Below are 21,754 nucleotides of genomic sequence, written 5' to 3' on the forward strand. Positions count from 1 at the left end.
TAAAAATTAATTAATTTAAATCAAAGAAAACAAAATAAATAATAGAAGAATAATTGTAAGTATTTTTTATCTTATTATTTTGATATATTGCAATTTATTATTATTTTTGCTCATGTGATTTTAAGGGATGACTCGAATTTTGCAATATATATCCAGTGAGCATTTACAATTGACTGATTTATAAATTTTGCTGTACTGAAACTTAAGATTTTAAATAGTTTGCGAGTAAAACCTAACTCTGAAGATTTTAAGCGCATTGTTGCTGCTTCGCATGTTTTCTTGTGTAAATTGCGAGTATTATTTTTGCTACTCTGAAAGAAAACATTACGTCTTATGTTAGTGTTAGAGAAAGAAATATTTTTCGTTTTTCTACATATATGTATTATAATTGATAAGTGTAGTAACTTGTATAGATGTTAATATCTACTTTCGGTGGAAGGCTATAGGTACTTTAATTAGTAAAATATTAATAAACAGGTATTATTAGTAAGTCTGAATTTTAAACCCGGCGTCTGTATTATTACAGATGTGATGTGATAAGCTTAGCTGATATGTTCTTAAAATAGTAAAAAAAAGGGAAAAGTTTTTACTTTGTAAAAACATATTTTACAGTATATAATATGTTTTTTTAAATAATTATATTCTATATATGTATAAAGTAATGTACCAAATTTGTAGCGTCAATTTATTTTAGTATTTTTGTAGTATTAAGTAATTAACCGTTGTGTTGTTTATTGGAATTATCTCCACATGCTTTCTCTCCAAGGTCGAACCAATGGCAAGATTAAAACATTAAGTAATTTAAAATCATTAATAAAGAAGCTTTTAACGAATGCATTTCTTATATATGTACATATGAGGCAAAAGCGTCTTATAGTCTCCAAATTGCAAGCAAATTTAGTAAAAGGTTTAGAATTTTCACTAAAGTTATTTATTAACATACATTTATACATTAATGAACTTAAAACATGAGAAAACTCTTACATATATTAATGATACATTGTGATGTAGTGTGGATATAAATTTTAGACGAGGGACTAAGTTTTATCATTAATAAAACTGATAAATTAAAATAGCTAATAATATTTTTAAGGAAACTAAAAGTAGTTTAAATTAATTCGTATGGAAGTTTTTCTACAGATAATATTTTTATTTCACATTATTTTTACAGAAGTTATTTATTTTAATTTAATTTAATTTTATTTAAATAAATTAATTTATTTAATTTGTCTATATTTCAATACCGATATCTTTGCTGTAGTTGTAATGTATATAAATATAATTTTTAATTAAATTTTAATTATTAGGATTTTTAGTAGTGTCTACATAAAAGAACACTTTGTAGATACTCTTAATTTTACTCTTTATTATTTTTAGTTTAATGCTACTTCAAATAAATATCCTGGTTAGATCATTACAATTAAGAGAAGCATGTTTTCCTATATTTAAGTATATATTACATAAAAAACAATTTTTTGTATATATAAAATAACCATCCAATTTATACTAAAAATTTAATATTTTATAGATTACTCTAAGCATAGATTTTAAAATTATACATTTATGTTTTCTACACAATTTTTTTGGTTATAAAATTATATAAACGAATGAATAATCTATAATAGAATAATATGTTTTTCCATAAAAATGTTTATTATTAAATAATTTTTTAATCCATATACTATTTTGCTAACTGATATACACCACCTGAATAAAGCAGTTTGTGTTCTCGAACCTTTCGCTGCAGAAAATTTCGTAGATCATCTTGTGTGAATTCTATACCCACACCGTTTGATGCAAATAATTTAAGCATTTGATGGATCCGTTCTATTGGTAACGAGTCCAAATTAGTTAACATACCAACAATATAAGACCAGAAAACCTGATGATTTAATATTGATGAAAAAAAATTGTCAAAAAAGATAAAAATTTAAGTAAGTTATTATAATAGACCTGTAGTTCTTCCTCACGTTGGTCGCTAGCTGAAGCCATTGCTGATTCCATATCATCATCTTCCATTATATAAGGTGCTGTATCCATACTTTTTGAATTTGTAGTTTGTGCTGAATCATCAATTAATTGATAGGTGCCAACACTTACTTCTTTAATTAGACCATGGGTTTGCCAAAATCTCATACGACGGCGTAGAACAGTTGGAGGAACTTTAATAACAGAGCTAAGCTCGTCTAAGGTCCATATATCTAAAAAAAAATTTATAAATATAGTTTAAATATCAATTAAACAATATAGTTAAATATTACAACAAATTTGTTTTAAGCGCAATTTACAAGAATGTCTACAGATTTTTATGATTACGAAAACCGGTTAAAAACGTTATACCATTTCTCATACAACAAAAAAATGGAAAAAAATTTAAAAGATAAGATACTTTATAAACAGTAAAATAAAAAAATCAGATATTGATATACAATATCAAGCAGAATATTATATAAAGTCATAAAGATCATAAAACTCAAATAAGCACAAGATATGAGATCAAATCGAGCTGCAGAAATAATACAAGAAAAATCGTAAAAGGCACTATCTACATATAATTTGATTCTAATAATCTAATTTTTATTATCGAATGTTATGTTATCATTGTTGAATCTGTATTTCGCAAGGATAATTATTAACATGTAAAACATAACATAACAGGTAAGATGAGGTTAGGTCGATCTCACTAGCTGTAAGCCAAGCATAGACCCATTGGTCTCTAGAGATACCAGTTCAAGTGATATAGATTGGTAAATTTATAGTAGGCATATTATGTCTGATGTCGTCGCTTTTTGCGAATATAAAAAGTACTACAAATTCTATTCGTATATCGTCCTTTAATATATAAAGTTGTTTAACCTCCAAGCGTTTTAAGCGTGTCCGTAATGAGAAAAAAAAGAAAAATAAATACTTACCCCGATCTTGAAAATGGTATATTATTACAGCTTGAGTTGGAGAAACAGTCATTTCAACAGTTTTTCCACTGATTTCTATTTCAATTTGCACTCTTCCTGTAACCGTTCTCCAGTTTAAAGTTCTATTTCCTTTATAAGCCTCGTATGATTTTGTAAATTTTATAAACTCATTTTCTATTTCTTCAGGTAATTCCAAACTTTCTTTATTAAAGCATGGCCAAAATTGTGCAGAAATGATTAAAGTTGCAATATCAAAAGACTTATCTGAAATTCAAGAAAAATGAAATAGTACTTGGCTGAGTTAGAGAATTAATTGCTACATTCTTACTATCAATATAGTCCTTATCACTTTGTATATGACTATTTATACGTTTGGAGTCCGAAACATCTCGTAACATAACCTCACAACTGTGCAAAAGATTTTCTCCAAATCGTATTTTTAATAATTCTAAATTACGAATTTCTTTGTCTGCCACAAAATTGAGCTGCGTTAGTAGGCGATCAGCCATTAAGTTACGATACTCATTCATAAACAATTCCTTACTGCCGTAGATATCCACAATCATGGATATAATGTCTGCAGAACGATTTATATTAGTCGACTGTAAACTAGTTGTTTGGTCAACACTGACAGGATCTGGTGCCCAACTTTCCCAATTACTAGCTTCATCTGCAGCATCCAAACCAGGTTTATTTTTAAGAGTTTCACTTTTTGTGAGCTCTTCAGATAAGTCACTGGGACCTTCTTCTGTTAGACCAGTTACAACACGACGTACTGTATCGTTACGTTTTCGCAAATATTCTTTAATAGGTGCTGTGACAGTTTCCAATATAACGCCACTGCTATCAAGATATCTTATAGCTTTTATAGCAGCAACATAGCCGGTTATAATATCAATTGTATTTACTCCTGGATGCAGTATTCTTGCTTCTAATGATGTTTTAATCGTTTTAATAAAATATTTTCTTAGATCTATTTTTTCCATACAGATTTTTAAATCATCTAAAATTGGTATAGATTCCGGAAAATCTGTTGAAGAGGACATTTCATTATTTTTTTATATTTTCATTCAATGAAATAAATTACCAATTATAATATTAAAAAACTGTTCAATTACACTATGCGCGAAAGTCTCATACAAAAAGTAGGTGAGTTTAACTCGGAAGCATTGAACAAAGTTTTCAGATTTTTCATTTTCATCAATATGCAGACTATTCTTATTAAAAGTTTTTGCCAGCCAACTTAAAACAACTTCATCAAGCCACTACAAAAAAAAAAGAAGAAATAAAATTAAATTTGGATTGTATAAAGGTTGTTGTAAGCTTCTGTTAGTTGATTTTGTTGTTGGTAGAAATTTTTTTTATCGAAGATTTTGGATGATTTATCAACCTGAGGTTGATGAAGGCGCAAAAAGAGTTTCAAGATATATATTTAAGATAACCATTCGTTCGTTTCTATAGAGGAATACCTTAAATCGGTTAGATATCGGCATTTTGGCAAAATGTGCTTGCCTTTTCTCTTCTTCTACAGATCTTCTGTACTTTTGGTAAAATGAGATGCTCAATTCTTTGGTATTGATACCTATCACCTAAGAACTTTGCAGTAAATTTATGTTATTTGCTTTTCTAGAGAAGTTAGTAAGAGCATAGTTCCCAAAATATAAAACTTACCATTTCAAGTTTTTTTAGATGACTGCGATCAATGATTCCATAACAATTATTTTTTATATGGTCCGTCATTTGTTTTTGCACTAATAATGTAACAGTTTGACCAGCAATGCAATCTAATAAGTCCATGCTCAATAGTTTAATATTGGTTTCATTAATAATAATCAACAAGTTTTGACAGCAGCACCTCTCAGCAACATATTTACAACCATTACAGTTTATTGTTTTAAAACCCAAAAAACATGCTTCTATAAATAAATATATATATTACAATATATGTATAAATAAATTCATAATGTATTGTTTTAAATATTTTCTTACCATTGGTTTTACCTTCCGTATTACTGTTTATATTAAATGAAATGGTATAAAACGAATTTACAACTACGCTGAATTGTGATGGCATTTGTCCCAGCAGTGACTCACGAAAAACATCTTTTAATTTCTTTTGGCTTAGCTCCAAAGTAGTTATTTTAGAAAATATATTTTTCGAGTTATGTAATTGTTGGAAGGCATCATATAACAATTGATAACTCGCGTGCAATTCATTTACTGCCTCAACAAAGTTTTGGAACAATTGTTGATCGCGTTCATCTTTAGATGGTGGGATTTTTCCAATTATTTTAAAATGTAACCAAAATTTTGGTACAATCACATTACGAATGGTGTAGTGAAGTTCTAGCCAAGCAGCATCATACATTCTTTTCAAGACATCGAATTGATTAGAATGGATTCTCTTATTTTGACCTGCATGCAACACTTTTCTTTGCTGTTGAAAATTATAAATAGTTTTTTATTTACATGGATAACAAATTAACTAATAACTTACACTAATCGCTTTAAATAAATTGGTAATACTATTTAATATATCGGCAATTTCACTCATTTTAATATTTAAAACAAAATTTTAACTAGCGGCAATCACTGACGGGGGATTTGTTTACATACATATGTCAAAGCAAAGTGCATTGAAGTAACATCGTTGGTAAAAGCAATATGAAAAAAAAACATGTTTAGCCTTTTAAGTTTCATAACTTAAATATTTGTAAATTTTATTATATTATGCAAAAACATTTATTAATTAATATCAAATATTACTTTGAAAATTTTATATTTAAATATTATATAAACATATTAATTTGTTACAATCATTAGCTGAAGAAAAGTACGTTCAATTTGGAACGCTTATTGTAATAAGTTCCGTTTAATTTTTAATTTACATTTAATATAATTTATTGTAATAAAGACAATTTAATATATTTATTGTATTACATTTAATGAATTTAATGCCATTTATTGTAATATACATAGTTTAATACAATAAAACCATTAACTGTAACAATATGACATTTACTGTAATAAATCGTAATAAAAAGTATTTTAGTATTAAAAAAAAAATTTATTGTGTTAAATCGCACTTATTGTAATAAATAGTATTTATACTAAAAAGTGACATTTATTGTAATAAACGGCATTAATTGCAATGAATGTAATTTATTGTAATAAATGGCATTTATTGCAATGAATATAATTTATTGAAATAAATGCAATTTATTGTAATAAATGTTTCCCTATTTATAAAGAATCTCATTTAGTTCACCTTCTTGTGAAAAGTGAAACTCTAACAAAATAATTGTACTCAATACGTTGTTGATTAAATTATAAATAATTAAATTTTAATACATAATGGTATTTTTTAAATACTTTAACTTCGCACGTTAACAAATACTTTTAGATCTTTAGCAATTTTTTTTTGTTGTCCATATTGTTATACTAAACATTTATACAATTTTATTCTTAAAGTAAAAGTTGCAGCGCTTAAAGAGTTTATCGCCTACATTACTAATATGTAGTTTAATATGTAGTTAATTATGAAACTCTCATTGAATTCATCATTACCGTTTTTATACTTATTATGTAGGTATAAGGGTTATGTATCCAGTAACTGTTATTAAATAAATATTGTATGAAATCGAATATATAAATATTTTAATTTATATTACAGAATTTTTTTAAAATTAATATATCCATTATAACGGAAATTTAAAGTTTGTAACAAATTTAAAAATAATTCGCTGCATAGTTTTATAACATAAGGTTGTCAGATAATATAGTCCAGCTGAATGAGAACAATAGACTGTTAAGAGACATGTTATGCAGACATGTTGTGTTAAAAAATGTTACAACTGTAGTTTAGTGCACATAAAACTTTCAGAACGTCTAGCAAAGCATATTGTCAATAAAATTAAATAATAATTATTATATTAAAAATATTATACCGATGATTTTAATTTATTTACTTAAAACGTTGAATGTTAAACTATTGATAACATGGATTAAAAACATTGATAATTTTTCAAGTTAATTTAATTTTTAAAGTTAATATAAAAACTAAATTAATTGTTGTAAATTCAGTGCGAAATTATTTAATTGCTGTGCGTAATTTATCTAAAAATTTTTAAACGTTTTGCATATCTAATTATTTAATGTAATTTAAACAGTGAATTCAAATATTACTGACAGCCTGTCTCTAATTTAAATTTTTTACATCGTGTTCGTAATTTTGTTCTTGAAGGAAAATATAATTCTTTAACACGAAAATGATGTAAAGTTGGTACGAATATAGTGCTAACGAACTAGTGACCTAGATTTTAACAGTTTCAAATGCAAATCTAAATATTGATTTTTCATAAAGTGCATCAATTTCATTTTCAGTTGTGCGAAATTAAGAATGTTGAAGCGTTCGTTAAATATTTTTAAAAACTGTTTTGTATTATATTAATAAAACGATTTTAAATTTTAAATAAAATGGTAATTAACTATTACAGATTATAAAAAATATATGCTTATTTTTGTTTAAGATATGTGCTATAGAATGAAGCAAGTTAAAAACTATGACTAATTTACGTTTTGAATAGTTTAATAATTTTATTATAAATACAAAATATAAAGATCAAATTAACTGCTTCATTGTGTATAATCATTTGTTAACATTTTTAAACAATTAAATTTCCATATTAAATTATATGGAGGGTTACGACATAATGCGACATAATATTATTATATTATATTGTATTACAAAAAAGTGCAATTATTTAAAATCAAAAGTTTTATTTACTAGATTTTATTAGTATTGCATTAATAGCGAAGGGCAGCAAAAAGCGTATGCTTCTCAACATCCTGTAGCTAGTAAAAAACCACACATCTTCTATGCCATTGCTGAAGCGTACCCGAATGCAATTGTCTCTGTTTAAATCTTGACTCTAGTTTATTAATATATCCATTTGGTATTGAAACACTTGGCCTTATTGATAAGTGTTCTAGAAACACAGAATCCAAAGATTTTCCTGTTAATAGAGGAGGACCTGTCAATGTTCATTCACATCATCCAATATATTCTATCGTTCACAAGACTGTAATTTTCGACTTTTGCTAAGTTTTTTCAATTTTTATAGTATGACGTCACATTTTCTATACAATATAAATAATAATACAATGTAAGGAAATGATATACTGATTTATGTTATTTTTTCAAACACCATTTGTTACTATATTTTAGTGACATCCATAAAGCCCTACCCGGCATGCCTCGTACCACCTGGAAAAGAACCATCCGGCATGAAACTAACAAATCATTTAACGAATTAAGATATTTAGCTTTAAACAAAAATACCTGGCGATTCTATGTAAATAGTCCATGCTCCTGATGGAATACGGCTTTATAATAACATAAAGCCATAGACTGAGACCTACTTTACTCGCATGACCTACGAATTTTGGGATGTCATCGGTTTATGTTTTTTCCCTACTAATATACAAGTTTATTTCTCTTGGAATATCCAGAAATCTTCGTAAAGTAGTTAGTAGTTAGATTGCTTAAAGTAGTTAGATTTAATTACACAAATATGTCCCAAAAAAAGAAAGACTCTTTTAAGTTTAGTATCAATTTTCTTACATCCGCCATTACAGATCAATTTTTGAAAATTATGCATGCGAAAAGATTGCATCACCCCGTTGAGACCTGTGTAGCAGCTGTTGTTATGATGAGGACATGAAAGAAATAACTGAAAACTAATTGTGACATTGCTCAGGTGTTTCTAAACAAAGTGGTAATTCTTTAGGATATTTCTACTTTGTGCTATTAGCAGAGCTGGGCATAATCGTTTCAATAAATCTTAATAGGTTTGAATTTAGAACCATGTGGTTTATCAGAGATGGTTTAGGAGGTGAGGTGAAAGTATCTATAACGGGCTCTAGATTTATGTGTGTTTCAATATTTTCTATGATTTTCTATATTTTCTATGAACAATAATAAAAATTATAATAATAAAGACACATAATTTTTAAATGTAACAAATTTTTAAATTTTTATTTGCATCTGATAAACATTCCGTTTTTTATTTCAGGTGTGTCGAAAAATGACCCATAGTTCGTGTATTGAGTTAAATGAAATTCGCAAGTTAGATAGCATTCTGAGTCAGTGTGAATTGTTTATTAATAGGAATAAAACTGTTAAAAATAAGAGTATTTCCGAGTTTAACCAACATCAAAATCTACACAAGGAAGGATGTAAAATTAGTTCTACGCTGAGTTTGACAAAAATTATAGAAAAGGAACTATTTTCTATTATGTGTGAAATGAAAAACTCAGAAAAAAAATATATTTTCGTATCTGATGTACTTTGCAATTGGAAAATGTTTAAAGAATTTGTTTCGCAAGGAGAAAACGAACTTAATCCACAGGTGAATGTGCACAAGAGTTCGTATATGTATCATAAAATACCAAGAAAGTCTACAGAGGAAAACGATTTTATTTTCTCCAGGAAAACTAAGAAAAGACTGCCAAAAGAAGACTCCAGTGTTAACCGAAGTAACGACACAAAACTTGTTTGTTTATATCAAGGTTCTAACATTGGTAAAAAATGCTTTGAAGCTAATTTTCAATCTTTTGAGAATGGATACACCAAAGATATTGGTTCTTCGTATTGTAGTTTGGGTTCTTACAAAAGGAAAAACTGTTGCCAGAAATGTAATAAAAAAATATCAAGTGCGAAAGTTCAATGTACACCTATTTTTAATGCAGAAAATGAAAAGAATATTAAAAAATTACAAATAAACAATTTAAATGAAACAATAAAAAAGAAAATGAATGGAAAGAAGAAACCACAAAAAAATTCGATAGATAGCACGCTTATGAACGATTTTTCATACGCTAATGTCAATTCGAACTATCGTGATAGGAAATACTCTTTTAAGCACCTACTGAATGAGCAGTACGATGATATGTTGGATAAAGAGAACCTGCTCGGTACCAAACTGGAGTTAAAATTGCCCGATTCTGTGGAAACTGTAAGTGCGATTTTAATTATTGTGCTGTCATTCTAATTTATGCTATGCTAAAAACTCATTAATGGGAGAAACGTATTTAAGACGCGGTAACTGCTAGTGGAAAGTCTAGATCCGTTATAATATAATCGAAAACACTTTTTTATATAACATATTTTTTTTTCAATTTTAACAAACAACAAATAATGGGGATAGTACACTGCTAATCTTATAGCATTGTACGATTAGAATGGCAACATTCTCGAACTTAACCGCGAGTTATTCCAATTTTTTGCCCAATATTGTCTTCTTTGTTTTTATCTATTTTTAAATTATAAAAATTTAATTATTTATAAATAAATATCAAGGGGTGAATGATTAGTCATAGCCGATTTGGAGTTTTTAAAATAAGACTCTATACACATATATGAAATAAATATATTAACTAATAGATATAAAATAAGTAATTAAATAAAAGAAAAAATTAATAAACAAAATGAAAATATAACATAAATAAATAAAATGTAAAACAAATAAAAACAACCCAAAAACCAGACAAAAAAATCTTAACTCTTAAACAGTAGAGTCCGCATAACCAGATACTAAGGAGAGTATCCATTCATTATATTTAATTAATACGTGCATCATAATAATCTCTCAAAAACAACAATTAATCGTAGTTAATATTGTGTTAGAATGTGAACAAATACTGATATAGAAATCATCCAATTTTTTGAGAACTTGAAATGTCTGTAGACCCTAAGAGTATAAGTCTGGTTGAAAGTCTTGACCAAAAGGATATGTTTTGGTTTTTGGTTCGTGACAACTGTTGTACGACAATGTAAATAGACACAGATGTTGACGCCCACAACAGTTCCTTGAACTTTTTAAAACTTGTACTCGTGTTTTTAAGTATACTGTTTAAGGTCGAAATCTAAGTGTTCTAAAAAATTCTAAGTGTTCTCCGCTTAGGAAAATAGTGCTTATTATGTAAAAATTCCATCATGAACAAAATGTTTTAAAAAAAGTTTCTGTATCTGCCATTACGGTCAGTTTGAAAATTAAATCAGTTTAAATTTGGTTTAACTTTAAAATTTAAATAAATTAAAACTCAATTTAAATTTAAAAACTATACATTAATAGTTGGATTTGTATTAATAAAATCTATAGAAGTCTTTGATTCGACAATAATTTCTTGTTCACTATAATGTTAAGATCCATTAATATTTAAAGGTTATAACCAAGTACTCCTAAGATACTGATATGAAATTAATTTTTTTTTTAAAAAACATTTATGTTATTTCGTTTTCACCTAGTATGCTTGAATCACTGTTTATATTAATGAAAACATGTTATTTAATAAGGTTCTTTCTCTGGGTGCTAATACATACCCTGAACAGAAGGATCACCTGCGTACTGATTATCATTGCACTATATTACATTATTCGCCTTTTAAAGCAGTTTGGGATTGGATTATTTTAATACTTGTTATGTATACTGCCATATTTACTCCATATGTGGCGGCATTTTTACTTGGAGAAACAGACTATCAAAGTCGAACTAATAAATTTATCAATAGTGATCCAATTGTGATAATTGATTTAATCGGTAAGTAGTTTCACTGTAACGTATGTATATAAATTTATTAAATTATATTAATGTTTTTTAATTGATTTTGTGTGAGATATAGTGGATATATTTTTGTTTTTAGTATTAATTGATAATCAGGAATTTGTATACTATAATTAGAATAAGACACTAAATAATACTTCTTTACGAGTATTGCGTAAAGAATTAGTTCGATAGCCTTAAAGAAAATCACTTAAATTAATACATATATATTGAAAAAATTGATTTAATACTTAATATAGCCGTTACTTTATCTCTAATTAATAATAATATTATTTTTTTTCGATTTTACTAGTGGATGTAACATTTGTCGTAGATATTTTAATAAATTTTCGCACAACTTTCATCAATGGACAAGATGAGGTAGTTTCTCATCCAGGACGAATAGCAATTCATTATTTAAGTGGTTGGTTTCTCATTGACTTAGTAGCTGCTATACCATTCGATTTGTTGTTAGTAGGAAGCGATACTGATGAGGTATATACTATATTTGTATTTATAAAACGAGAAATCATCAATAAAAGAATCTAGTATACGAGTACTAAAAATTTTTTATATATTTTATAGTCATTACACACTTGAATTCTAATTTCAATAAATATTCTTTGAAATGTTGCTTATATAGTTAACTGATCTGATTTATTAAATTAATAATTAAGTTATTGGGTTATGAATAAATATTAGTTACATTTTAATGTGTGACATAGTTCACTCTAAATAATAAAATATAATTTTTAAAAAATAAAAAATATACTTTACTTTTTTTATAACAATATCGTCTATTTAGACTACAACTCTAATTGGCCTACTAAAAACAGCGCGCTTACTACGTCTTGTGAGAGTCGCAAGAAAAATAGATCGTTACTCAGAATATGGTGCAGCGGTTTTAGTGCTGTTAATGGCTACTTTTGTATTAATTGCTCATTGGTTGGCTTGTATCTGGTAAGAATTGAATTTAACAATAAACAATATTTTATATTATTGTAGAGAATTATTATATTTAATAATCTATAATTTTATTTTTATTTTAGGTATGCAATTGGAAATGCCGAAAGGTCTATGCTACCAAAGAAAATTGGTTGGTTACATTCATTAGGAAACGATATTGACGAACCATACTTACCAAATGGCACTGCAGGTCCAACACTTAAGGTATATGTATTGGAAATGTATCATTTTGCTATTATATAAATGATTCTTATAAAATACGTAATATATGAAAACAATATTTTAATATTTATCACTTAATTTTAAAAGTCTGAGAAGCATTCTTTATAAAATCACAAAATGATACGGATTATCAACTAGGAGTGTATACAAAAATTCAATAGTTTTTAAAAAGTAATTAAAACTTCATAAAAAAATATTTAATTAAAATTAATTATAATAAATAATATAAAATACTCCAAAAAATTTATAACTGGATTTATAACTGTAACAGGAAACCCACTCTGTAATAGGAATTTAATTTACTGTTTGATTTAATTTTTAAAGTAAACGAATTTCGGAAGTTTTTAATCTCTTTTATTTTTATTATATTTAATAGAGAGTATTTTTTTCGAAAATGGCGATGAATATAACCCCACTGCGGCTATTTGACATTGAAAGCCCCGGTTATACACGCTATTGTTGTCAACACACTATAAAAAAATTAATGTCTAGTAAATAGCAAATAAAAAGGAAATATAAAGATTTAGGAGACTATAAAAATTTTGAAAATCTAAATGTCGTGCTCTCTTCTTTAGCATTCTTTATAATGCTTCTACTATTCAATTATTTCACTAATTGCTTTCTTTATATTGCTTTTACGGTTCAATTATTTCTATAATTGGGTTGATTATCATGTTTAATAACTAAAACATCTACTTCTCTGTGAATGAATTAATGTTGGCAAGATCGTATCTTGCAACAGAACTAGACCCTCAACCGGTCTTTTTATTCGGAACTATCCTTCTTCTAGTCTGGGTGAACTTTAGTTGCGGTGCGCATGGATGACCGATTTTACACCACTTTAAAAGTTAAAATTCACATTCATACTTATCTTTGGATTATATGGATAATTGTTTTGTTAATATACTAAGGATATTATAATTCAAAAGTGTGTTTAACTTAGTAGAATTACAGCAATAACTTTTTTGAACTTGAGGTGGTAGCTCTAGTTAACAATTTTCATATCAAACATTAACAGAATAATCTATTATTGCCAAAATTATTTTAATAGAACAATTGTATTTCAATTTGCTTCTCCATAAAAAAAATTCAACATGATTTTAGAAAAATATAAATATATTTTAACCAACAATGTGTTTTTAATTTCAAAAGCTAAAATTATGTTTTTTAAATAAATGAAAACGTTTTCTTTCGGAAGAACAAAATGATGGTTTAAGAAATATCTAGTAAATATAATTTTTATATAAGTAACAGTATAGTATTTTTATCTAAATGTCACTTGTGGCTTTATTGAAGTAATAATCATTGCCATTTTCGAAGAAAAAACTTCCTATAAAATTTTTATACGAAAAAATTAATTCAGATTCAGTAATTTAAGTTCTTATTACAAACAAAATGGGCTTACTGTTACAGTTAACAGTTAAGTGGCAAAGTGACAGTTAATATATAGAAATAATTAATATGTATAGAAATTGAAAATAAAAAAAAAATTCACAACATAGTTAACTAAACTAATTAAGTAAGACATTAACATTGATCTCATTTTCAAGTGAACTTAATAATCTTGATATTGCATTAAAACATAAAATAAAATATAAGAAAAATTAATAAAAAACAAAAAGTGCTAACGTATCTAGTTAGTTATAAAAAATGAAATAACAATGTAAAAAATATTGTTGTGGTAAACCTCTCCAGTGTTAAAAATGAAAATTCAAACGGATATAACCTCACTGTTGAAAAAATCTGAAACTGTTCACCAAAAGGAATTCAAAATACAGTCAAACTTCCATAACTCGAACTTCTATAACTTTTTCGAATTTTCTATTACTCTGTTATTTTCTGTTATAACTCGAACTAAATAGAGTGCAACAGGGTATAGAGAGCAAATTACATACAATTATAAAAAAAATTTTTAACTTAAAGTTTCCATAAGTCCACCCTTTTCTTTGCATAATGGTACTGGGAGTTATGGAAGTTTGACTGTGTGAGTTGAATTTTATTAATACTCCTGTAAGAATTGCTCTTTTAATATACGTATAATATCTATTTACTATTTTCAGTCCAGATATATAACAGCACTATATTTTACTTTCACATCATTAACATCAGTTGGATTTGGTAATGTAGCCCCAAATACAGATGCCGAAAAAATATTTACTATATGTGTCATGTTGGTTGGATGTAAGTATGAAAAAGTTTTTAAATAGTTTATTATGAACGTAGTTTTGATATAACCATTCAGTATAACATATTAGTTTGTATTAGTATATCAATTTAAATAATTTGATGAGCGTGTTTTTGATTTATACCTATTAGTAGTCCTCATAAGATACATACTTTAAAATAGTAGTTGGAATTTCATGGCATGTCGTTAAGTTTAAATGGTTCATTTGTAGTAAATTAACTTCTATGAGATTGCTTAGATTTTTTATTTGTATTGTTTTCATTTTCATTGATTCATTGATTCAATTATGTTACGTTTATTAACTTCTTTAGCAGGCTTAAATATTTCATAGAGTTCATAAATTGAAAACATTAAATATTCTCTCATATCTTATCGCTATACGTTTTTGAAATATTCAAGTGAATGTATTGTTCGAAAACCTTAATTAAATTTATTCAAACAGAACTGGGTTATTACTTTGAGACTCAAACAAGAAACGCAATAGTGTCCAGAAGAGACGAAGGCTGTCGTTATACAAACGATCATAGAAAATGTTCAAGTTTTTTAATTGCAAAATAGAGAAGTAATGGGGCTAAGAGATAAGAAAGTAGAATTCATAACAGTTATAGTTACAGTGGAAATAAATGCTATAATCTTAAAAATTTCAAACAATTTTTAAAACAATTAAAGATAAAATTTTTAAAAAATATATACAAGTATTTAGCATGATCAATTTGCATATTTATAAAGTTGTAGTTACTACGATCATTACAACAGTGTTTACATTATCTGTTGATAGTTTATATATAATTACATATTGGATCTAAAATGTTTAAATCAGAATTTAGAATTTTAGTTGTCTTGCTATATTAATAAAAGTAACATTTATGGAAGTCAATGTTAATTTTAGCATGAGTAGAATATTTCAGAGATGGAAGCCAATGTTAATTTTAGCATGTGTGGAAAATTTTAGAGATGAAAAGTGTTAGCTTGCTTTAACTTGAGCATTTTTTATAGTTATTTGATCGTTTGTGTATCACTGGCCTATTTTTAATTGACAACATTTGTATATATTTTTAGCGCTTATGTATGCCAGTATCTTTGGAAACGTGTCAGCAATAATACAGAGACTTTATTCAGGTACAGCCAGATACCATACACAAATGCTTCGTGTGAGAGAATTTATAAGATTTCATCAGGTACTTATAAATTTCTTAAGAGTAAATTAAAAATGAGTTTCAAAGCAATTAATATTTGCAGATACCCAATCCACTTAAACAAAGACTAGAAGAATATTTTCAACATGCATGGACTTATACAAATGGAATTGATATGAATTCGGTTTTGAAAGGTTTTCCAGAATGCATTCAAGCAGATATAAGCTTGCATTTGAATAGGAAATTATTAACTTCGTGTAGTGCATTTTCAGGAGCAAGTCCAGGTTGTTTAAGGTAGGAAAACAACAGTTGTAAGGTTTCCAATACACAATTATGGTGGAATAGTTTATGGATATGATTTGTTATTGTTGCTATAATGAGAACTGAATAAAGTTGGTCTATTAGAGGTCACTGGGTCGCGAACTATACTCTCCCCTTCTCCTTTTTTGACATTAGGAGGTCCTCAACGGTTGACATTTTGGCTTTCATTCGGAAGGCGGAATGTCTTCTGTTCGGTTAGGGTCTGTTGCAGCAGAAAAGATCAATCATAGTCGCAGTGCTTCGCTCTATTGGAAGCTGCTACCCTGTTTATTTCTATTCTATTCTATTCTATTATAACAAATAGCTTTACTAATAGGTTTGTGTTTCCGATTTTTTAAAAAACGATAGAAGATATTGATTATATGAAAGTAGGATATTGAATAATATGTCTGTATATTATATAAATGTAAATGATTTGTCATAATTGTAATATAGTTGGTTTTAACAAAATTGATTTCCGCAGTAATATATTGAATGATTATTATATTTAATTTATTTTTAAATAATTAAATTTTCTAAGTAGAAAAAATGAAAAGTATTTTAGAAAAATATTTTATGGGCTTATTCAACAATATATCTTTAACAAAATTTCATACTTTAATACTTTTAACTATATTGGTTGAAATGGATATTGAGTAGTTTTGGATACTATTAAATAACCATTACCAATTATTTTTATTTAAATGTATTTAAGTTTAATTATGTACTATATATTTACTTACACTGCGTTTGGCAGTAATAACTCTTATATTTTATAGTAATTCTATACAAAAGTGCGCTAATGAGGTTTGATAATTAACATATAAGTGTAAGCATAGTATAAAGTTGCCAAATAGGGAATTTTCAAAATATATATATATATATACCTTATTATAAAGTATTATTATAAAATCTACAGAGTATTTTTGGGTATTAAAAAAGTTCTTCACAATTTTTAATTATAATAAAAATTGGTAAAAAATGATATTTAAAATCATTATTATAAAAATTATAATTTAAATATAATGAAATTATGATTATCTAATTCTAGAATTTTTTTAATGTACCGTTAATTTAGATTTATTTTCCTTAAGCAGGATTTGTGCAACTTTTATTGTAATTTGGTTAAATTATCTTTTGCTCATTTAATTTATCTGCTTGGGTATTGCAGTAGTGAGGGAACAGATCCAGAGTTTCTATCTGACTTTCATAGCATCTAATGAGATCAGAAATATTGAATCAAAGAATATTTTATGATTTATCAATAACTTCAACTTGTCCAGATTTGTCTAGATGCATTGACTTCCAAATGATTTCATAAGTAAAAAGAGTTAAGATTTTATGTTAAACCTTAATTCTAAATAAACCTTAATCTAACCTATCGTAGCCTAGGTTACGTTTTTATGGGATAGTGCAACATAATTTTTAGGCCCGAAAGCTTTTATGAAATCAGTTCAGTGTCTCCATTTGACTTTCAATGAATTATATAAGGTCTGAAAACTCGGTTATGATGTTGTGTTTATCAATATGTAAGAACATAAATTTATATTTGTATAGGTATTTGTAAGATAATTATACTCAATTAGATTATTTTTAAATACAATATGTATATATTGGATATAATGATATTTGTTCTTATAATATAACTTAATTCAACTTTCTTTTAACAGGGAAGATATTAGTTGTGCTTTTACAGTACAAAAATATTTCTTGTTGATCTGTCATTTGTTTTTGTAGAATCGGTTCTAATGTATCTTAACCTTATATTTTCTTACAGTTGTCAAGCAGTTATTTCGTAAATATATTATTTTATTTAAGGAACTACTTTTGATGTATATTTTAGAGCAAAGTTATATGTGGATCTATTTTACTCAAGCATATGGCTGTGTACCTACAGTAATAGACATGTCCGTACATACATTTTGTACTACACAACGATAATGCATTTATGGGTGTAAATGCATGTGATAATATTCATTTTTTCAGATTAACATATTCATACATATATATATATATATATATATAAAATATAATATATAAGTATATATATGTGTTATTTTTTTTCGAAATAGAAAATAATTTTTATATTTATTTTTAGGGCTTTATCACTTAAATTTAAAACTACACATGCCCCACCCGGTGATGTCTTAGTCCACAAAGGCGATGTCTTAACATCTTTATTTTTTATAGCTAGAGGTTCAATTGAAATTCAAAGAGATAATACAGTGGTAACAATATTGGGTAAGTTTCAAATTTACTACATTCATAACATTATTATCAACCTTATAGATATAGCGAGCAGAATTCGTATAAAATTTGTAATAACGTTTATCCAAAGTTAATTTAAAGAATGTTGTTTTATGATATATGATCACCAATATTCGAAATTGAATTGGCAAATAAAGAAGAAGTACATTATTATATTAAATGAATATGTGTAAACTTCAATTTTATTTATTGGATGAAATATCTGTTAAGTTTATTTTAAAATAATTAAAATTAACATATATGTAATTTTTTATTAATAATTATAGGGAAGGAGGATATTTTTGGAGAAAATCCTTGCATGTATCCGAATATTGGAAAATCGAATAGCAATGTACGTGCGCTTACTTATTGTGATTTACATAAAATACATCGAGATGACTTATTAGATGTATTGGAATTGTATCCAGAATTTTTTAATGCTTTTGTAGCGAACTTAGATATAACATATAATATGAGAGATGTAAGTTTCACACAAATTTTTTTTTTAAATTTTATAAAAAGTGCGTCAAATATTTTCAAGACCTATTGTATAATCTATAACAGCATGTTTGACAGCATGTTCATTTTGTAAAAATTTTTGTACTGGCTTAAATCTATTTATATATATATAATTATTTTCTCATATCTTAAAATTACAATTCAGAGTGCGGACAATATTCTTACTAAAAGATATTTTTACATTATGTTGCCACTTTATTTTACTCAGATTCAAGCATTGAAGACACTAAGATTTTTTTCTTTATATAGAGTTTTAACTATATCCCGTTTAGTTACATGTCAAGAACTTTACTTTTAATAACATATACTTTTTCATTAATAGATTAGAAGTTGGATATATTATTTACCAACTAAGTCCTATAGATAGTTACCTACATTTTCGTATATAATATAAACTACAGGAATTTTTCAGTTATATTAAATTTTTCTTTAATATATGTAAAATATTTTTTTTTCAACTGTTTTTTATAGGGTGTTCAATAATAAGGTGTTTGATCTTATTGTATATTTAATATAAAAGCTATAATAAAAATTACAATAGTAGCATTCTATTAAGTTTTTGGAGACACTTTAGAAAAATAAAGATTATCTATTTATACTGTTAATTTTTATAGGAACAACAAATTGCCGTTGATGTCAAACATAGATATATACGAGCAAGATGCGGAGATTCTGATAGAAGCACCAGTGATATTAATTCCGTGAGAATGTAAGACCTTTTTTGAAATGATATTAATATTTTAAAGAACATAAATTAATTAAATTGATCCGATATATTTTTAGTTATGGTCCGCGAAATAAAATGCAAAAAAATGGTAATATTCGTAAAAAAATTATGCACGAACCATCTTTAGCTGGTAATAATCAACTAGGCAATATCGAGAAATGCTGTGGATGCAAAAACAAAAGTATGTATTAAGTTCAAGGATCAATTTTTATATTCTAATATATTGTAAGTAACTGCAAAATAAACATATATTTATTTGACTACAGAGACTTATAGTCCGATTTCTAAAAAACTGTTTTTTAACTTCGTGTTTAAATTCGATAATAACTTTTTACTTCATTAGTAATATATATTACGTATATATATTAAACGTTTAATGATCGACACTAGTGGATATTAAAATTTTATGAAAATGAAGAAGTTATAATCTCTCTATTAATCAAAAAAATTTTTCTTCTCCGGTAAAAATTTATTATTTCATTTTATTTTAATTGCATACTTGTAGGAGCAAAACAAATTCAATTTTAAAGATAACTTTATAATAATTTATTATTGGAAAATAAATAACTTAAATATAGTATAGATTTATTATGAACAGAATTTATAATATTTGTATAAAATATTTTTTTAATTCTAATTCGAAAAATATGCAACTATTATAAGAGAACTTACAAAAACTAGAAACAATGAGTTATTGCATTGTTCAGCACAGAAAATCAAAATGAAGATTTTTTTCTATTACAGGAGACGGACAACAATGAACTATTTCATACTCTCTTCTCTTTTTCACAAAATGTTTTTATCTCTCATTTCCTTTCTAAAAGACTCTTTTTAAATGGTTTTTTATGGTATGTAGGGAAATTTCTTTTATTACTAGTCTTGTTAATTATTTAAAATTATTATAATAAACAATTAGGAGTATTTAAATTTTTCCTATTACTATTTTTATTAATCACACATATTCGACTTATTAAATTTGCTAACTTTTGCTTCTTATTTGGTTAGAGTTCAGGGTCAAAAAAATTTCAAAAAATAATAACACCTATTTGACTCTGATATGCACATGCTGTTAATACTTAGCTTAGATTTACAACAAGAGCATAACCAGGAACGCCAATGGCACAAATGTGTGACCAACTGGCCCATCCCTAGCTACGCCCATGATGTATACACTATATTGAAATTATTTTTATATATTATTTACTCCTTCATTAGTTTTATAAACAACAATTTCTTATAGTAAAAATTTCAAATTGTATTAATTTTATGATATTTATTATATATATACTATATAAATTTTTCTTTTTCTTCATTTTGTAGCTGCCTTTCGATCACCTTCTATTAAAATTACATGTTAACACGAACGAATTTTTTGTATTGGAATTTGTAAATTAAAAATAAAAAATATTTATATAAAAATGTATAAATATATAATTGTTTTTTATTTAAATTGTTAATCGTTTCAGCAAGAAACGCAGTTGTATAAAGTAATGGAAGGATCACTCCATCGATCACTTATATCGAAAAAATTAACGAATTAATCAGTTGAAATTAATTCAAATGATATTAATAAATAATTTATTGTGTCTTTAATAATTTATTAAATAATTTATATTAAATTAAGTTTAAAAAATCGCAAATGAATGTCTTAAAAACTCTTCCAGTAGATATATTTAATTAAAATTGTATTAATCACAAAAATATTTTTTTATATGAATCTTGAACTTAGATAAGAAAATCTATTGCGATGTTAAAGGATTAGTTTGCTTATCTGAAAGTAAGTAATAGAATATATTAGTTAATTTTACTTTAACTTTCAATTTTCAAATATTTATTCTAGTTGATATATCAGCTATAGTAAAGGACATTGCTGAAACAAGATATGTTTGTTATCCTTCATGTATAGAACAACAAGTAACTTATATTGGGTAAGATAT

General features: G+C 26.1%; 2 protein-coding genes across 5 annotated transcripts; one reads left to right on the forward strand and one right to left on the reverse strand.

Moving 5' to 3' along the window:
* Nucleotides 1-40: 40 nt before the first annotated feature.
* On the forward strand, nt 41-21,426 carry LOC119673849 (potassium voltage-gated channel unc-103). 4 transcript variants are annotated; one of them, XR_005252188.1, is made up of 15 exons: nt 7,162-7,391; nt 8,987-9,928; nt 11,269-11,512; nt 11,829-12,010; nt 12,321-12,475; nt 12,565-12,685; nt 14,764-14,884; nt 15,948-16,066; nt 16,128-16,318; nt 18,423-18,565; nt 18,859-19,052; nt 19,705-19,799; nt 19,874-19,998; nt 20,562-20,665; nt 21,138-21,200. XR_005252188.1 is itself a non-coding variant. In XM_038084928.1 (14 exons), exons 2-14 carry the CDS (start codon nt 8,999-9,001, stop codon nt 21,173-21,175), a joined length of 2,658 nt encoding a protein of 885 aa, XP_037940856.1. In that variant the 5' UTR covers nt 41-55; nt 8,987-8,998; the 3' UTR covers nt 21,176-21,425. The 4 variants fall into 4 exon arrangements, 3 of the variants coding, with proteins under 3 accessions (XP_037940856.1, XP_037940857.1, XP_037940855.1); XM_038084928.1 differs by lacking the exons at nt 7,162-7,391; nt 20,562-20,665 and adding an exon at nt 41-55 and having other exon boundaries at nt 21,138-21,425; XM_038084929.1 differs by lacking the exon at nt 20,562-20,665 and having other exon boundaries at nt 7,161-7,391; nt 11,305-11,512; nt 21,138-21,426.
* On the reverse strand, nt 1,644-5,513 carry LOC119673850 (anaphase-promoting complex subunit 2-like). The gene is made up of 8 exons (XM_038084930.1): nt 5,410-5,513; nt 4,902-5,349; nt 4,584-4,828; nt 4,000-4,177; nt 3,241-3,942; nt 2,913-3,176; nt 1,954-2,201; nt 1,644-1,882 (listed from the first exon to the last, which is right to left on the reverse strand). Exons 1-8 carry the CDS (start codon nt 5,464-5,466, stop codon nt 1,682-1,684), a joined length of 2,343 nt encoding a protein of 780 aa, XP_037940858.1. The 5' UTR covers nt 5,467-5,513; the 3' UTR covers nt 1,644-1,681.
* Nucleotides 21,427-21,754: the final 328 nt, after the last annotated feature.

This window comes from Teleopsis dalmanni, chromosome 2 (assembly GCF_002237135.1).
Source record: "Teleopsis dalmanni isolate 2A chromosome 2, ASM223713v2, whole genome shotgun sequence".
In the NCBI taxonomy this organism is placed as follows: domain Eukaryota; kingdom Metazoa; phylum Arthropoda; class Insecta; order Diptera; family Diopsidae; genus Teleopsis; species Teleopsis dalmanni.

What these genes read in the sequence shown, in the direction of transcription:
- LOC119673849 (XM_038084927.1), top strand. An exon ending in CATTGGTTGGCTTGTATCTG is followed by an intron (nt 12,476 to 12,564) that starts GTAAGAATTGAA and finishes TTTTTATTTTAG; the next exon opens with GTATGCAATTGGAAATGCCG. An exon ending in ATGTGTCATGTTGGTTGGAT is followed by an intron (nt 14,885 to 15,947) that starts GTAAGTATGAAA and finishes ATATATTTTTAG; the next exon opens with CGCTTATGTATGCCAGTATC.
- LOC119673850 (XM_038084930.1), bottom strand. Translation starts at nt 5,466, where the DNA reads ATGAGTGAAATTGCCGATATATTAAATAGTATTACCAATTTATTTAAA. An exon ending in TGATAAGGACTATATTGATA is followed by an intron (nt 3,177 to 3,240) that starts GTAAGAATGTAG and finishes CTTGAATTTCAG; the next exon opens with ATAAGTCTTTTGATATTGCA. An exon ending in AACGTGAGGAAGAACTACAG is followed by an intron (nt 1,883 to 1,953) that starts GTCTATTATAAT and finishes TTAAATCATCAG; the next exon opens with GTTTTCTGGTCTTATATTGT.